The 17,048-nt window shown below is 48.7% G+C and overlaps 1 protein-coding gene across 1 annotated transcript; it reads left to right on the forward strand.

The window, feature by feature from the left end:
• The first annotated feature begins 576 nt into the window (after nucleotides 1–576).
• Nucleotides 577–16,772, forward strand: KCTD7 (potassium channel tetramerization domain containing 7). Its single transcript, XM_064375619.1, has 5 exons — nucleotides 577–720; nucleotides 4,435–4,604; nucleotides 10,992–11,170; nucleotides 12,133–15,887; nucleotides 15,921–16,772. The coding sequence occupies exons 1-4, from the start codon at nucleotides 577–579 to the stop codon at nucleotides 12,507–12,509; spliced, it is 870 nt and encodes a 289-aa protein (XP_064231689.1). The 3' UTR covers nucleotides 12,510–15,887; nucleotides 15,921–16,772.
• The last annotated feature ends 276 nt before the right edge of the window (nucleotides 16,773–17,048 follow it).

Below are 17,048 nucleotides of genomic sequence, written 5' to 3' on the forward strand. Positions count from 1 at the left end.
TCCTCCCGCCAAGTCCTCTAGGAAACGCTGCTCAGGCCTTCCATTGAGGAGACAAGGACCCGCTGTCCTGGAGACAGACACAGGAGTAAGTCGTGAGCCCTCGTGTGAAGGGATAAGGCGTGGACCTGGACGCGGGCGGAGGCCGTTCTCACTGCAGACGCTGAGGCCCCGTTATCCGAAGGCGGCGGCACCGCCCGGTCTCCCGGAGAGGATACGCCCACTGGCCAGAGAGCCAATCAGAGCACGGGAGGCCCGGAGGCCACCGCCCAGTGACCACTCAGGCGCAGGCTGCACGCGCTGCCTGCTCTTCCACTGGCCGAGCTTCTGTCCATCAGGGCGGAACCAGCGAGGTCTCGGCCAATAGCGGGAGGCGGCCGGGTCAGGCCAGCGGCCTGGCGCGAGCTGGTCGGCTGTGGGGGATCCACCGCCTCCCGCCTGCGCGCTGCCCCTCGGGCCCTTTAGGCCCGCCCGCAGCCGGCCGCGTCATGCCAGGCGCTGCTCGGCGGTAGGGAGTGCCCGGGGCTGCAGCTGCCGCCCTCCCGCCCGAAGCCGCGCCCACTGCCCAGAGCCAGAGGGATGGTGGTAGTCACGGGGCGGGAGCCAGACAGCCGTCGTCAGGACGGTGCCATGTCCAGCTCCGACGCCGAAGACGACTTTCTGGAGCCGGCTACGCCGACGGCCACGCAGGCGGGGCACGCGCTGCCCCTGCTGCCCCAGGAGGTACCCGGGGCGATGGCGGGCCGGGGGACACCGGGGAGAAGCAGGCGCCAGGCTGAGCTGACCTTGGCGGACGGGCGGCGCCGGGCTGGGGGGCGGGCCCCGCGGACCTGCGCCCTTCCCCTGCCCACCTGCACTTCTCCCCCGCCCACCTGCGCCCCTCCCCCGCCCACCTGCCAGCCCCGCCCACGTGCACTCCTGTCAGTTGCGCCCAGCGGGTGGGCTTTCGCGCCCCCAACCGCCTCCTCCCGGTACTCACTGTCCCTGTAAAGGTGATTTAATCCCATCCGCATGTCCCACATTTACCGAAGACAAGAGGGAAGGTGGGCCTTGGGAGAGCTAAGCTGGAGCCCCCAGAGCTAATGGTGTCTGACCGGGCACAGTGGCTCGCGCCTGTAATCCCAGCACTTTGGGAGGGAGGATCGCTTGAGAGAATTGGAGGCCAGCCTCGGCAACATAGGGAGGTCCCCGTTCCTACTACGACTGGAAAAAAAAAAAAAAAAGCCATTTCAGGTTGGATGAATACAAAAAAGAAAAGAAAAAGATGTCTTCTAGAGAATCCAGCAGGATGCCTTAGTGGTTGCTGACACCTAGTCTCCAGCTGCCTACAGAACAGGGCAAGGAGCTGTCTGCAGCTAAGGGGCAGGCCAGTTCATAGATGTGTCCACGGTCAGCTGGCATCCCATGGCTTCCACTGACAGGCTGCTGTGCTTTGATGCACCGGGGCTTCCACTGGTCTCAATGTGTGTGGTACTATCATGTCAGCACCTGAAATGATACTCAAGAGACAATGGTGGCTCACGTTTGTAATCTCAGCACTTTGGGATGCTGAGATGGGAGGACTGCTTGAGCCCAGCCAGGGCAACAGTGAGACCCTGCCTCCACAAAAATAAAAGTAAAAATTAGCCAGGCATGCTGGTGTGTGCCTATAGTCCCAGGTGCTCAGGAAGGTGAGTTGGGAGGATTGCTTGAGCCCTGGAGGTTGAGGCTGCAGTGAGCAATGATTGTGCCACTGCACTCCAGCCTGGGTAACACAGTAAGACCTTGCCTCCAAACAAACAAACAGAAACAAAAAAAAGCAAGAGAAGGGAAAAGATGTCAGGTGTGGTGGCTTACACTTGTAATCCCAGTGCTTTGGGAGGCCAAGATAGGAGGATAGCTTGAGGCCAGAAGTCTGGGACCAGCCTGAGCAACATAGTGAGACTCCATGTCTACAAATAAATAAACGTGAGGGAGGAAAGGTGAAGCATTACTGAACACCAAAGATGGCTTCTAGGAGGCAGGGACTAAGGTAGTGCCAGATGCAGGAGCATGTGGTATGTGGAGTCCCAGGACAATGGATAGAAGCCCTTGTGGGCTGGGCTAGGTGATGCTCTTGGGAAGCAGACAGTGTCTGCTAGGATTGCAAGCCCAAACACACAATGCCATGGGAAAAGAAGCAAAAATCTACGAGTAATCTCTGCAATTGAAAAAAAAGTCATCAGTCACAGTGGTGCTATTTTTTGTGCACTGTCATTGCGAAAATGATGTGGTTTGAGGGAAAGAGCACAAGACCATAGATTGCAGACCAGGGCCCCACTGCCAGCTCCCCCCACTGATTCCATTGCTCCACGTGAGCTCTAAAACCGTTTTCCATGGCTTTCATCCTCTCTGCTTCAATCCTGTTATCTCTAATATGGAGCAAACACCTGGATTGGGATGAAGCATTTTTGGAAAAGATTTTAAAAGCTCCAGAAATGTTAAGTATTACCACTCCAAAACGATATTTGAGCCCTTTATATACACATAAAATGGTTTTAGAGGACCTACAGAGTAAGCACAAGGCATTTTTATGCCCTACGGGTGCAGAAGAATAACAGTATATACACACACAGAAGTGTAAATACCTGTCTGTTCATTCCTTCATTCATTCAATAAATTTTGGGTCTTTATGTGAGCCAGGCACTGCACAAGGTCCTGGGTCAACATGATTTAAGGTATTTGTATCCTATTTTATTTCACAAATGATTTTAAAGCTGGGAAAGGGACTCTGTAGATAAGTAGACCTTCACTGGAGCAAGAGAGATGTAATATTGACAAGGATGCATGGCTGTAATCCCAGCACGTTGGGAGGCCGTGGCGGGCAGATCACTTGAGGTTAGGAGTTTGAGACCAGCCCGGCCAACATGATGAAACCCCCTTTCTACTAAAAATAGATTTAGCCAGTGTGGTCGTGTGTGCCTGTAGTCCCAGCTATTCGGGAGGCTGGGCAGCAGAATCACTTGAACCCGGGAGGCAGAGGTGACAGTGAACGGAGATCGTGCCACTGCCCTGCAGCCTGGGCCTTGCAGTGAGACTCCGTCTCAAAAAAAGAAAAAAAAATGATGCATGGGGATAAAATTTGAATTGATCTGGAGGAAGTTTGTGGGAAGATTAGAGAGAACTTAAACTGACCTCATTTCTTTCAAATGCAGTTTGGTAGTAGCCACAAGCAGTGAAAAACATCAGAAAAAAAAAAGCTTTGCATTTTGATGGAAACCTCGAGCTTCTTAGGGCATATTTATACCATCATGTTCTTTTCCTTTTTTTTTGAGATGGGAGTCTCCCTCTGTCGCCCAGGCTGGAGTGCAGTGGCAGGATCTTGGCTCACTGCAACCTCTGTCTCCCAGGTTCAAGCAATTCTCCTGCCTCAGCCTCCTGAGTAGCTGGAATTACAGGCACCTGCCAGCGCGCCAGCTAATTTTTGTATTTTTAATAGAGATGGGTTTCACCATGTTGGTCATGCTGGGCTTGAACTGACCTTGTGATCCGCCCACCTCAGCCTCCCAAAGTGCTGGGATTACAGGTGTGGGCCACTGCACCAGGCCTATACCATCGTTTTCATGTTCCTCACTCAGCTCTTACCTCTAGAACTTTAGCTGGACTGGAGACCAGTCTCACTCTACAGATTAGGAGAGGAGTAGATACCTGGAAAAACATTCAACACACAACTACTGAGCTCTGCTGTGGATAGCCCGGTGATTGGTGACGAAGATGCTTTCCTTGTCTTTGGGAAGCTTGGGGTCTAGTGGAGTGAATTGACAGAGGAAAATAATTGGCAATGTATTATGCTAGGAGCTATTTTAGAGGAGAGTGTGGCACATGGTGAAGGCACAGTGTCATTAACTCTATCCTGCGGGCAGTGAGGAGCAGTAGAGCAGAAGTGCTCACAGAGGAGGGGAACTTGCATAGAAAATTCTAGAATGAGTAGATGCCGCTAACTTGTACGATGTCTTGGTGTGAATTAGAAAAAGGGCACATAGCAGTTTACTCTCATCTAGGTGCTTTTTTGCAGTGAACAACCTATACCACTATATGGGGCCATTTGGCTTGCCATATAGATAGAAGAAGGAGAGTGGTGAGAGCATTTTGGGCAAAGAAGATAATGTGAGCAAGAGCACAAAGCTGGTAAATTCCAGAAGTGAAAGGACACTGAAGGCTTGAGCTCTAGAGCAGTGATAATGGGGTTGAGGTGGACAGACCTGATTTAAGAGCTCTGAGGGTTGGAATGGGTAGGACTCAGCAGGTGATGAGGGTGGGGCAGAGGAAGGAGAGAGAAGAAAGTGATCAGATGGACTCCTGGGTTTGAGTGACTGAGTGAATGGTGTGGCACCAATCAGACCCGAGGGACTGAAGATGGAGTAGCCCCACCCAGCTCTCATTCCCCACCGCCTGAGAGCCCTGGTGATTTCTTTCCAGTTTCCTGAGGTTGTCCCCCTTAACATTGGAGGGGCTCACTTCACTACACGCCTGTCCACACTGCGGCGCTACGAAGACACCATGTTGGCAGCCATGTTCAGTGGACGGCACTACATCCCCACGGACTCCGAGGGCCGGTATTTCATCGACCGCGATGGCACACACTTTGGGTATGTCTCTCCCTCTACAGGCAACTTTGTAGTCCTAGCAAGTGAGTAGCCTGGGCTTGAGTATGGGACCTTGGTATCTTCCATAGTACCTAGAAGAAGAGATAACATATCGATGGCATTTAATAAATGGGCTTACTGAATTAGATAAAATTTATTTAGCCAAAGGAGACTAAGACAGACAAATTTCAAATAACACACACTGGCTGTAGGAAATTGCTTCAATCCTAGACAATTTAAAATGTTTTATTTTTGTCCCAGCACAGTGGCTCACGCCTGTAATCCCAGCACAATGGGAGGCCAAGACAGGTGGATCACGAGGTCAAGAGAGCAAGACCATCCTGGCTGACATGGTGAAACCCTGTCTCTACTAAAAATACAAAAATTAGCTGGGTGTGGTGGCCGGTGCCTATAGTCCCAGCTATTCAGGAGGCTGAGACAGGAGAATCACTTGAACCCGGGTGGAGAGCAGAGGTTGCAGCGAGCCGATATTGTGCCACTGCCCAGCCTGGCAATAGAGTGAGACTCAGTCTCGAAAAAAAAAAAAAATCATTATTAGCCAAGTGCCGTGGCTCATACCTGTAATCCCAGCAGTTTGGGAGGCCAAGGCAAGTGGATCACTCTAGGCCAGGAGTTGGAGACCAGCCTGCTAACATGGTGAAACCCTGTGTCTCCTAAAAATACAAAAATTAGTGGGGCATGGTGGCTCATGCTTGTAATCCCAGCTACTCAGGAGGCTGAGGCAGGAGAATTGCTTGAACCCAGGAGGCAGAGGTTGCAGTGAGCCAAGATCACACCACTGCACTCCAGCCTGGGCGACAGAGCGAGACTCCATCTCAAAATACAAAACAGGCCGGGCGTGGTGGCTCACGCCTGTAATCCAAGCACTTTGGAGGCCGAGGCGGGTGGATCACCTGAGGTCGGGAGTTCAAGACCAGCCTGACCAACATGGTGAAACCCCGTCTTTTTTAAAAAAAACAAAAATATTTAAAAACAAAACAAAACAGAACAAAATTTTATTATTTATCTATCTAATTATACACACACATACACATACGTACACACACACACAGATATATATATATATGTGTGTGTGTGTATGTATGTATGTATGTAAAAATAGAGATGGGATCTTGTTGTATTGCCCAGACTGGTCTCAAGCTCCTGGTCTTAGGCAGTCCTCCCACCTTGGCCTCCCAAACTCTGGTATTACAGTATTTATTTAATTTTTAGTTGTTTTTTTTTTTTTTTTTTTTAAAGGAGTTTCACTTTTGTTGCCCAGGCTGGAGTGTAATGGCACGATCTCGGCTCACTGCAATCCCCGCCTCCCAGGTTCAAGCGATTTTCCTGCCTTAGTGTCCCGAATAGCTCGGATTACAGGCATACATCACCATGCCCTGCTAATTGTTTTTTCTATTTTTAGTAGAGACAGGGTTTCTCCATGTTGGTCAGGCTGGTCTCGAACTCCTGACCTCAGGTGATCCTCCTGCCTCACTCGGTCTCCCAGAGTTGTGGAATTACACGTGTGAGCCACCTTGCCCAGCCATGTTTTTTTTTCTTTCTTTCTTTGGTTGGGGGCGGCTGTTTTTTTGGAGATAGGGTCTTGCTTTCTTGCCCAGGGTGGAATGTAGTGGCGATTCACCAGTGTCATCATAGGTCACTGTATACGTAAGCTCCTGGCTCAAGCAGTCTTCTCACCTCAGCCTCCCAAATAGCTGAGATGACAGGCATGCGCCACCACACCTGACTATCCTAGGCACTATGAGACCAAGAAGTTGTCATCTGTGTGGAGGGGAATAAGTATAATCTCAGGTGGAGGGTGTAAACAAAAACAACTTGGAGAGTACATTTAGATCCAGATTCCTGGGCTCAGCATTGGTATGGGAAGGAAGCATGGTGTGTAGCTGTGGTTCCCAGTAGTTTAAATCAACAACAACATAGCTACATACCTGGTACAAAAAAAAAAGAAAAAGAAAATTTAATTTTTCTACAATAAAAAAATTTTAAAAACCAAAAAACAAACAAACAAAAACAACAAGAAATGAAAGACTGATACAGCGTTGCTCTTTAGTTTTGCCAAGAAAAGTCTTTTTTTTAAAAAACAAAAACTTCTGTTGTTCCTGTCACTTAACACTGAAACGTGCAAAAACACAATCTCAACAACAAAATAGCAGCCAGGCATGGTGGCACTTGCCTGTAGTCCCAGCTACTTGTGAGGCTGAGGTGGGAGGATCGCTTGAGCCCAGGAGTTGGAGGCTGCAGTGAGCCATGATCCTACCACTGTGCTCCAGCCTGGGCAACAGAGTGAGACTTTTTTTTGTTGTGGTGGTGGTGGTTTGTTTTTGAGACAGTGTCTTGCTCAGTTGCCCAAGCTGAGTGCAGTGGCACGAGCACGGCTCACTGCAGCCTTGACCTCCCAGGTGCAAGCAATTCTCTTGCCTCAGCTTCCCGAGTAGCTGGGACTAGAGGTGCGCACCACCATGCCTGGCTAATTTTTGATTTTTTGTAGAGATGAGTTCTCACTATGTTGCCCAGGATGTTCTCAAACTCCTAGACTCAAGTGATCCTCCTGCCTCAGACTCCCAAATTGCTGGGATTACAGGCTGCACCAGCTAAGACTCTGTCTTTTAAAAAAGAAAAACCTTTCCCAAGGACTTCTGACAACCTCACACATAAACAATTTAAAGACTTTATGCCTCAGGTTGCGTGTTTGTGAAATGAGAAATAATTATAGCTGCTGCATAGGCTTGTCAGTGAGGATTACGTAAAGAGCCTTGGTGTGACCCCTAGCCATGTCCTTTTCAGAGTATGTGGCAGGAACTCTTAGCTCCTTCAGTCTGACATTGGAGATGACTAGAGACCTTGAACCAAATGCCCGGGGAGGCAGAAACTCTCCAACCACAACATCTCTGTGCTGGCCTCCAAGTAGGATTGCCCACGTTGTGGGAAAGGTCATTTTTTTTTTCTTTTTTCTGGGAAAGGTCATTTTTATTCTCAGAAAGGAGCCCCTGGTCAGATAACTTGCTTGGAAGCATCTAGGTTTCCCCAGTAGGCTATCAGCTGCCTCAGTGCTGAGAAAACAAAGTGTCACATCGCTCTGCAGAACTATAAAAAGATGTTTGTTTGCAGGCTGCTCGCGGGAGGAAAACGCTGGCCCCAGCTGGCGGCTCCCACAGCACTCTTAGCTGGGTCTTTCCCTAGGGTTTTGTTTTTCAGAGCTCACTAAGGTTTGCTGAAGATCTCGAAGGGATTTTGGGGAGGGGGTCCGAGTTTGACTTGAGGTGGAATTGCCCATGCCCAGGTGGCTACAGCTAGAGAGTGACAGCGCCAGGCAAGGGCATGGCAGAAAGCAGGAGATGGCGACATTCATACTTTGGCTGATGAGCTCCTATGACCTGTGATTCATCAGTGCAGATGAAGTTGTTGAATGACTCAGATAAAATGGGGGGTTCAAGGCATTTCGCAGGGTGCATTTCTTGCTATACAGCTATGTACCCCCAGCACCCACCATGAAGGCTGCTTGGGCCTCCACCTGGGGTCAGTCTCCATTGTCATCGGCTCGCCACACTCTGGTTTAAATGCCTCTGCTGAAGCTGGCCCAGTGTGGATGTGGGTGTAGAGTCAGCCATAACTGGATCTGAGCCTCTGGCAGCTATGGCTACTTGAGCAAGAGTGTTCATGAACCTCTCTGGGCCCTACTTGAGCCTCATTTATGACATAGAGATAAGATAGCATACATCCCCTAATGTCATTGAGAGGATTACATAGGATAACCCATGAATAGTGGCTGGCACCAAGTAATACTTAGCGAGTGTTAGCTGGTGTTGTATTAGGTCATAGACTAAGCTCTTATTGAGGTAGCAGCATAATCTTGAGGTTAATCACTCTCTTCCACACATACCAGTGAAGTATCTGATTATTCTTAGCACTAAAGAATCTAAAAAGCTGGTGGCTTGCACTTATGGTCCCAGCTATTCGGGAGGCTGAACCAAGAGGACTGCTTGAGCCTAGGAGATAGAGGCTGCAGTGAGCTATGATTGTACCACTATCCTCCAGCCTGGGTGACAGAACAAGACCCTACCTCTTGAAAAAGAAAAAAAAAAGAATCTGAAAAATGAATTAGAAGGACTGAATTTTAAGAAAATAAAAAGTGATGTTATTCAGCCTTGGAACCAGTTCGTTCAGACATTAGGGGTAGGCATTTTACCTGCTCTGCATAGCTACAGAATACTACTACTGGCAAGGTTGGGGAACACCTGGAACTCCTGGAACTCTTCTGCATTGCTAGTGGGAACGTGATATGCTGCTGCCACGTTGTTAGCCACATGCTTACACTATGACTGAACAATTCCACTCCCAATACTTACTCAAAACAAATTTGTGCTGTGTCCACTAAAGGTCTTTTTTTTTTTGAGATGGATTCTCACTCTTGTCACCCAGGCTGGACTGCAGTGGCATGATCTCAGCTCACTGTAACCTCTGCTTCCCAGGTTCATGCAGTTCCCCTGCCTCAGCCTCCTGAGTAACTGGGATTACAGGTGTCTGCCACTACACCCAGCAAATTTTTTTTTTTTGAGACAGAGTTTTGCCTTTTTTATTTATATATTTCAAGAGAGTTTTGCCCAGGCTGAAGTGCAATGCACAATCTTGGCTCACTGAAACCTTCGCCTCCCGGATTCAAGCAATTCTCCTGCCTCAGCCTCCCGAGTAGCTGGGATGACAGGCATGCACCACCATGCCTGGCTTATTTTGTATTTTTAGTAGAGACAGGGTTTCTCCATGTTGGTCAGGCTGGTCTCGAACTGCCGACCTCAGGTGATCTACCACCTTGGCCTCCCAAAGTGCTGGGATTACAGGCGTGAGCCACCACGCCTGGCTAATTTTTGTATTACTAGTAGAAATGGAGTTTCACTGTTTTGGCCAGGCTGGTTTCAAACTCCTGACCTCAGGTGATCTACCCACCTCAGCCTCCCAAAATGCTGGGATCATAGGCGTGAGCCACCGCACCCAGCCTAAAGGTCTTATCTAGGAATGTTCATCCCAGCTTTACTCATAATAGCCAAAAACTGGAAACAACTCAAATGTTCATCAACGAGACAACAGGGTAAATAAATTATAATATATTTATGCAAGAGTATACTTACATAATAATAATAAATAATAACAAACTACTGGTACACACAATATGGTGGATACATTTCAAAAACATTATGTTGAAGGAAAGAAGCCAGGTACAAAAGAACATACTATATAATTACATGAATTTCAGGAAAAGGGAAAACTAATCTTTACTGATGGAAGGGGAAGTTAGAGTAGTTGCTTCTATAGGGATTAACGGAAGTGGCACGAGGACTTTAAGGAATCGAATTTTTTTTTTTTTTTTTTTGAGACAGAGTCTCACTCCTGTTGCCCAGGCTGGAGTGCAGTGTTGTGACCTTGGCTCGCTGCAACCTCTGCCTCCTGGGTTCAAGTGATTCTTCTGCCTCAACCTACTAAGTAGTTGGGACTACAAATATGCACCACCCCACCCAGCTAATTTTTTTTCTTTTTTTTTTTGAGACGAAGTCTTGCTTTCCCTCCAGACTGGAGTGCAGTGGCAGAATCTCGGCTCACTGCAACCTCTGCCTCCCAGGCTCAAGCAATTCCCCTGCCTCAGCCTCCCAAGTAGCTGGGTCACCACACCTGGGTAATTTTTTTTTATATTTGAGACAGGGTTTCACTATATTGGCGGGCTGGTATCGAACTCCTGGCTTAGAGTGATCCTCCTGCCTCGGCCTCCCAAAGTGCTGGGATTACAGGCATGAGCGACCGCGCCCAGCGGAAATGTTTTATCTTGATCTAGGTGTTGGTTGGATGGGTGTATTCATACTTAAAAAAACAATTGAACTGTACAGTTAATATTTGTACATTTAATGAATATTTATTTCACCTCAGTTTTAAAACTATATATATGTATATGGGTGTATATGTATATATGTGTGTGTGTATATATATGTGTATATATATGTGTGTGTGTGTATATATATATATATGGGGCTAGATGTCATATCTTTCCATTATACTTACATATACCTAATAATACCTAATAATACCTAATATTATACCTAATAATAGTAATTGTAGTTGCCAACTGATAACAGCAACTAATAACACTTATTGAAGCCTTACTCTGTGCCAGGGATTTTCTAAGCACTTAATTCCCTAATACATTATGAGGTTTTATTGTTTTCTCCAATTTTACAGACAAGGAAACTGAGGCATGGAGAGGTTAAGTTCACTTACCCAGTGTAAGGCCGTTGGCAGTCTGGTTTTAGATTCTGTCCAACCACTGTGTGGCACTGCCCAGGAGCATGAGCTCCTTCTCACTGATGCTCTTTCCTTCCTGCTCAGAGATGTGCTGAATTTTCTGCGCTCAGGGGACCTGCCACCCAGGGAGCGTGTTCAGGCTGTGTACAAAGAGGCCCAGTACTATGCCATCGGGCCCCTCCTGGAGCAGCTGGAGAACATGCAGCCTCTGAAGGGCGAGAAGGTGCGCCAGGCGTTTTTGGGACTCATGCCCTATTACAAAGGTGAGAGTCAGCTGCCCAGGACGGTGGGTATGAGGAAGGAGGTGTACAAGACATCTGTGAGTCTTTAGGTCTCTATCAGAACACCAAGGGCAGCATTCATCCAGATTACTCAAGATGGGAGGGAGTGTTCTCCCTCCCAGTCAGGCTGGGGTGATTCAGGTTAAGGTGGGCCTACCTGGCCTATGACAGTCAGGCTGGGGTGATTCAGGTTAAGGTGGGCCTACCTGACCTGTGACAGTCAGGCCGGAGAGATTCAGGTTAAGGTGGGCCTACCGGGCCTGTGACAGTCAGGCCGGGGCGATTCAGGTTAAGGTGGGCCTACCTGGCCTGTGACAGTCAGGCCGGGGCGATTCAGGTTAAGGTGGGCCTACCTGGCCTGTGAGAGTCAGGCCGGGGCGATTCAGGTTAAGGTGGGCCTACCTGGCCTGTGACAGTTAGGCCGGGGCGATTCAGGTTAAGGTGGGCCTACCTGGCCTCTGACAGTCAGGCTGGGGCGATTCAGGTTAAGATGGACCTATCTGGCCTATGACAGTCAGGCCGGAGAGATTCAGGTTAAGGTGGGCCTACCTGGCCTATGACAGTCAGGCCAGAGAGATTCAGGTTAAGGTGGGCCTACCTGGCCTATGACAGTCAGGCTGGGGCGATTCAGGTTAAGGTGGGCCTACCTGGCCTATGACAGTCAGGCTGGGGCGATTCAGGTTAAGGTGGGCCTACCTGGCCTATCCGTCCCAGTCAGCAAATTGTGTTTCAGGACAGCCCTCGTCCCTTTGGTTTCCCTTTGCTGTGCAGAACCATGACCTTTGTTTAAGTTTGTGGCCTTCATTGACCCCTTGGTCCCTCCCCTGGGAAATCTGTCTTTCCTCTCCTGCATCCTGCCATCTTCAGTACTGTTTCTCTGTGCATCTCTGCCAGCCTGTCCTGCCCCTTCACCCCTGTGATGGATGTTGTGTTCACCCTCATAGACCACTTGGAGCGGATTGTGGAGATTGCCCGGCTGCGTGCGGTCCAGCGGAAGGCCCGCTTTGCCAAGCTCAAGGTCTGTGTCTTCAAGGAGGAGATGCCCATCACCCCCTATGAGTGTCCGCTCCTCAACTCCCTGCGCTTCGAGCGGAGTGAGAGTGATGGGCAGCTCTTCGAGCACCACTGTGAAGTGGACGTGTCTTTTGGGCCCTGGGAGGCTGTGGCTGATGTTTATGACCTGCTGCACTGCCTGGTCACGGACCTCTCGGCCCAGGGCCTCACCGTAGACCACCAGTGCATCGGGGTGTGTGACAAGCACCTCGTGAACCACTACTACTGCAAGCGCCCCATCTATGAGTTCAAGATCACATGGTGGTGAGTAGCCCTGGGAGGCAAGAGTCCCATCAGGGAGGATGTCCACCCTGCTTGGTGGCGCTGGGAGTAAGATCCCTGAAGGGGCTGCTGGCTGCCCCAGAATCTGCCAAGGTGAGGACCGAGTCCTGAGGCACAGCTCCCAGGGGACAGAGGTGCAGCTCCAGTCTCCCTGGCTGCACCTCAGGGTCGGGCTCAGGGCTTGCAGCTACAGGGACTGGGGCCTGCACTCCCCTGGCCTTTCCTCAAGGTATGGTCTTTCCTTGAGGCGATAGCTATGGTTTGACCAGGAAGTCCCGAGAGGTTTTGTCAACTTCTTGACCTTGCAAGAGAGTTTCTACCCATTTTAGAGCCACGTTACCAAATCGATGTAGGCCTATTCACTTTCTCAACCCTGTTGAAGCGTATTGGTGTGGACATGGAACATGATGGGGGATTTACCTGACTAGCCACCCCATAGCCCCTGGCTGGAGAAGAAAGAGCGTCTTCTCTCTCATGCACTCCATCTCCTCCAGCAGTAGTCCCCTACATTCTTAAAATGTGGAAAGAGTTCTTTTTCTGGAACATGTTCTTCACCACCTTTTGGAGATTTAATTATAGCTGCCAAAGCTATGCACCCAGTTGGCCTTAGAAAAGCACAATGTTTACAGCCCCATCTTAGGGCCACGGCTTCTCCTAGCTTCCACCACCTTCCTTGCTTGCAGGGTCATCTTCTCACAGGGCTGGAATGCAAATTTCAAAGGCTTCTTTTGAAGATTCCCTAAGTCAAGCAGACAAGATGCCTAGATCTTCTGTTACCTGACATGTAACATCCTTTTTAGAGGCTCAGAACACCTCCTTGGCTGCTGTCTCATTTGTTAGAATCCAATTTGTGGTGAACCTCTTTGGAAGGGGACTCCCTCTTTAAATGCTATTGCTCTCTTCTGCTAACATTCTTCTAGAAGAGCATCTGTTCTGAGAAGATAAAGGAAGGGCTAGGTGAGAGGCACAGCTATCCTAGGAGCCACAGGAAGACAGAGAAAGCTTCCCTTTTGTTTTACTCCTCCCATTTCAGAAATAGAAAAAGATTCCCAAGGATCTGTTACTACAGCATTTCCTTCTTGCTCTGTCTACAGCCTGGGCCAATGAGTCAGGGTCTGGACATGCCTCTCCTAAAGGAAGAGCTATGTAGCACCACTGATCACAACGTAACATTTCCGTGCTGTGTTAAGGGTGTCGCTCTGTAATGTCTCTTCTTCCTGGGTATTCTTGAAGGGAGACTTTTTTTTTTTTTTTAATATGTAAAGGATTGATGTGAGCCAGGCAAATGCCTTTAGTCCCAGCTACTCAGGATGCTGAGGCAGGAGGATCACTTGAGCCCAGGAGATTAAGACTGTAGTGCACTATGATCATGCCTATGACTAGTCACTTTGCTCCAGCCTGGGCAACATAGTGAGACCCAATCTAAAAAAAAAAGACCAGGCATAGGGGCTCACGCCTGTAATCCCAGCACTTTGAGAGACCAGCATGGGCAGATAACGAGGTCAGGAGGTTGAGACCATCCTGGCCAACATGGTGAAACCCAGTCTCTACTAAAAACACAAAAAATTAGCCAGGCGTGGTGGCGCATGCCTGTAGTCCCAGCTACTCAGGAGGCTGAGGCAGGGGAATCACTTGAACCCAGGAGGTGGAGGTTGCAGTGAGCTGAGATTGCACCACTGCACTCCAGCCTGGAAACAGAGCAGTCTCAAAAAAAAAACAAGAAAACAAACAACAAAAAACACAAATAAATTGAGGACAGCCTCACTGGTCTCAGACTTACAGGAGTAGAATATATGAGATGGCCATAGGGAGAGCTAAAGTCTGTGTCCATATGAGGAAGACAAGGTCAAGCCCTGGGACTTTGACTGAATTCCTCTATGGGACTGGAATGCAGTGACCTCCTGTTCCCTGTGTGGAAACAAAGATTCCAGGGCATGGTTTTGCATTCCCGTTGTACTTTTTTTTTTTTAAATGGTGGAGTCTTGCCCTGTTGCCTAGGCTGAAGTACAATGGCACGATCTCAGCTCATTGCAACCTCTGCCTTCCAGGTTCAAGCAATTCTCCTGCCTCAGCCTCCTGAGTAGCTGGGATTACAGAGGCGCACCACCACACCTGGCTAATTTTTTGTTTCTTTAGTAGAGATGGGGTTTCACCATGTTGGCCAGGCTGGTCTTGAACTCCTGACCTTGTGATCCACCCACCTCAGTCTCCCAAAGTGCTGGGATTACAGGCATCAGCCACTGCTCCCGGCCCCTGTTGTACTCTTTTAGAGGTGGAACAGAGGTGGATACTGAGCTCTAAGAGGAAAGGATATTCATGTTCTGAGATCTGTGCTCTCTCCAGTGTTCTCATACACAAAGGGATGGTCTCTTTTCTGGAGCTGATGTCTTTGCTTAGCCCAAAAACATGCCTCTTGCCTTGTTCTAAGAGAAGAGTCTTTCATTTCGGTTGTTCTGATTGGTGTTACCTACTGCCTATTATGTGCTCATTTTTTTTTTTGACAGATGGAGAGGCAGACTATTGAGAAAGTCTGTGTGAATAGAGAACAGTTCATTAAGCCCAGTGCTTTCAGCAATCTGGCCTTGACCCCTTCTCCTTCCCACTCTGCCATGGAGCATCGCAGGGCTTGGTTATTTAGAGTCCATGCATGCAAGCCAGGGAGAAACTTGTTTGCTCAAATGCAAGTTTGCTTAAAAACAGGTCCTGAAGGCTTGCTTAGGGTTACAGGGATGCTGGGTAAGAACACTAGTCCTGTGTCACTTGCTGGAGGAACCCCTGTTTCTCTCTGTGTGATCTTCACAGCAGTGTATTCTGTGTCACTGTAGGACACAAGGCTCTGGGCCAGTAGAGCAGGTAGAGAGGTGACACTGGGCAGCAAGCTGAGTGAAAATTTCTCAATGGAGTGAAAATTCAGTGGCCTAGTTTAGCTATTCTGATGAGAAACCAAGGCCAGGTTGAAAAGTACAATTAGATGTGGTGGGTTCTGGTAACGGCCTCCAAATAAAGGGGTTAGCCCTGTGGAAGTGACTTCTCCCCATTTGATCCCTTTTCAACTCTAAATGGCCAGGCCCAGAACAGAAGAAGGGTTGGGTCTGGAAGGAAGGCTCCAAAGGGTGAAAGCTTCTCCCTAGTCAGAAGGAAGTGCATCTTTATAGAATTGTAAACCCCTCTCACTAGACAAGGGACTGGATTGAGACAGGCCAGTAGTTATCAGTGAGTCAAAGCAAAGTGAAAGTTGCAGGAGATGGGACCACATGGTACAATGCTCGCCATAACAAAATTCCTTAAAAATAAAAAAGCTAATGTTATAGCAACAAAAAAGACTGAACCAAACGACACTGAAACACATCGCATTCCAGGGGAGGCACTCTGTGTGTAACATTCTATTCCAGGGGAGGCACTCTGTGTGTAACATTCTAAACAGATGAAAGGGAATGATCATCACCTTCCTTATTCTACCTTTGCCTTGTTCACCAGGCTGCCCAGTGCTTACCATGCAGAAAGCAGTCAGCTGTACTCTGCAAGTTTCTGTTCTTCTTTGCTGGGTCTTAGGATATTCTGGGAGCTGTCTGAGCCTTGTGCCTCAGGTTTATTAGGTGATATAATCTTCCTGTTATGGGTTGCTGGTTGGAGGACTAGGAAGTCGACATTTATAAGACACAGGGCAGAGTGAGCATGCATGTGTGGTCTTGGTCTAAACCGGATCCTGAACAGGTTAAAGCAAACAGCAATAACAAAACAAAAACTACCCACACTGAGCATTCTGATCCCAGTAAGATTTCAAATATTGTCCTTCTGCATATGTTCTATCCGTGTTTGATTCCAGTATGCATTATGAAGCTTTCTTGGGTACTATTTTGCTGGGGCTCTTGCATCAAGGTGGTGCCTGTCTCATGATCCTTAAAAGAGAGAGACTCTTTTCATCCGAAGCTGGAGTGTTGGGAACTGGGGTGGGAGAGGCACTTGTGGAATTCTGAAAGAATCATCATCTGTGTATATACATATTGAGTGGGGAAGGATGGGGGTTGGCAAGGGTTGAGGGAGGTGGGAACAAACATTGGGTGTGGGAACAGGCAGTCACCTTGAGCGTGGGAGGTCACCTGGGTCTGTTGTCTTCCTTCTGTACGGTGTTGGGTTTATGTACACAGTGTAACACTTCCTGTGTGAGTTCATATACCTGTCTGTGAGTGCTTTGGAGTATGGAGCCTCAGTACTCTCCAAGGGCATTAAAGTCGAGAACTAGAACCTGGGTGCTATGCCTTTCTTTTTTAGAGATGTGCGCTCATCCCTTCTCTGACCCCCACTTTGCCAGCAAATATTTTTTTATTTCTGCTTAAAATGTAGTATGTTTGGGGATTCCCCACACAACAAGACAGGCTCTTCTCTGAGACAAGCAGCTGAACTCCTGCCCTGAAAGGGAGGTGGGCCTCTTGAGGACCCTTCCGGAGTTACTCTAGCTTCATCTATGTTTCAGGTGGGCGTGAGCCCACCTCAGCCTAGGTAAATCTCTGTCCTCTTCTGTTGG

This window comes from Aotus nancymaae, unplaced genomic scaffold (genome assembly GCF_030222135.1).
Source record: "Aotus nancymaae isolate 86718 unplaced genomic scaffold, 86718_ANA_hifiasm-v0.15.2.pri h1tg000012l, whole genome shotgun sequence".
In the NCBI taxonomy this organism is placed as follows: domain Eukaryota; kingdom Metazoa; phylum Chordata; class Mammalia; order Primates; family Aotidae; genus Aotus; species Aotus nancymaae.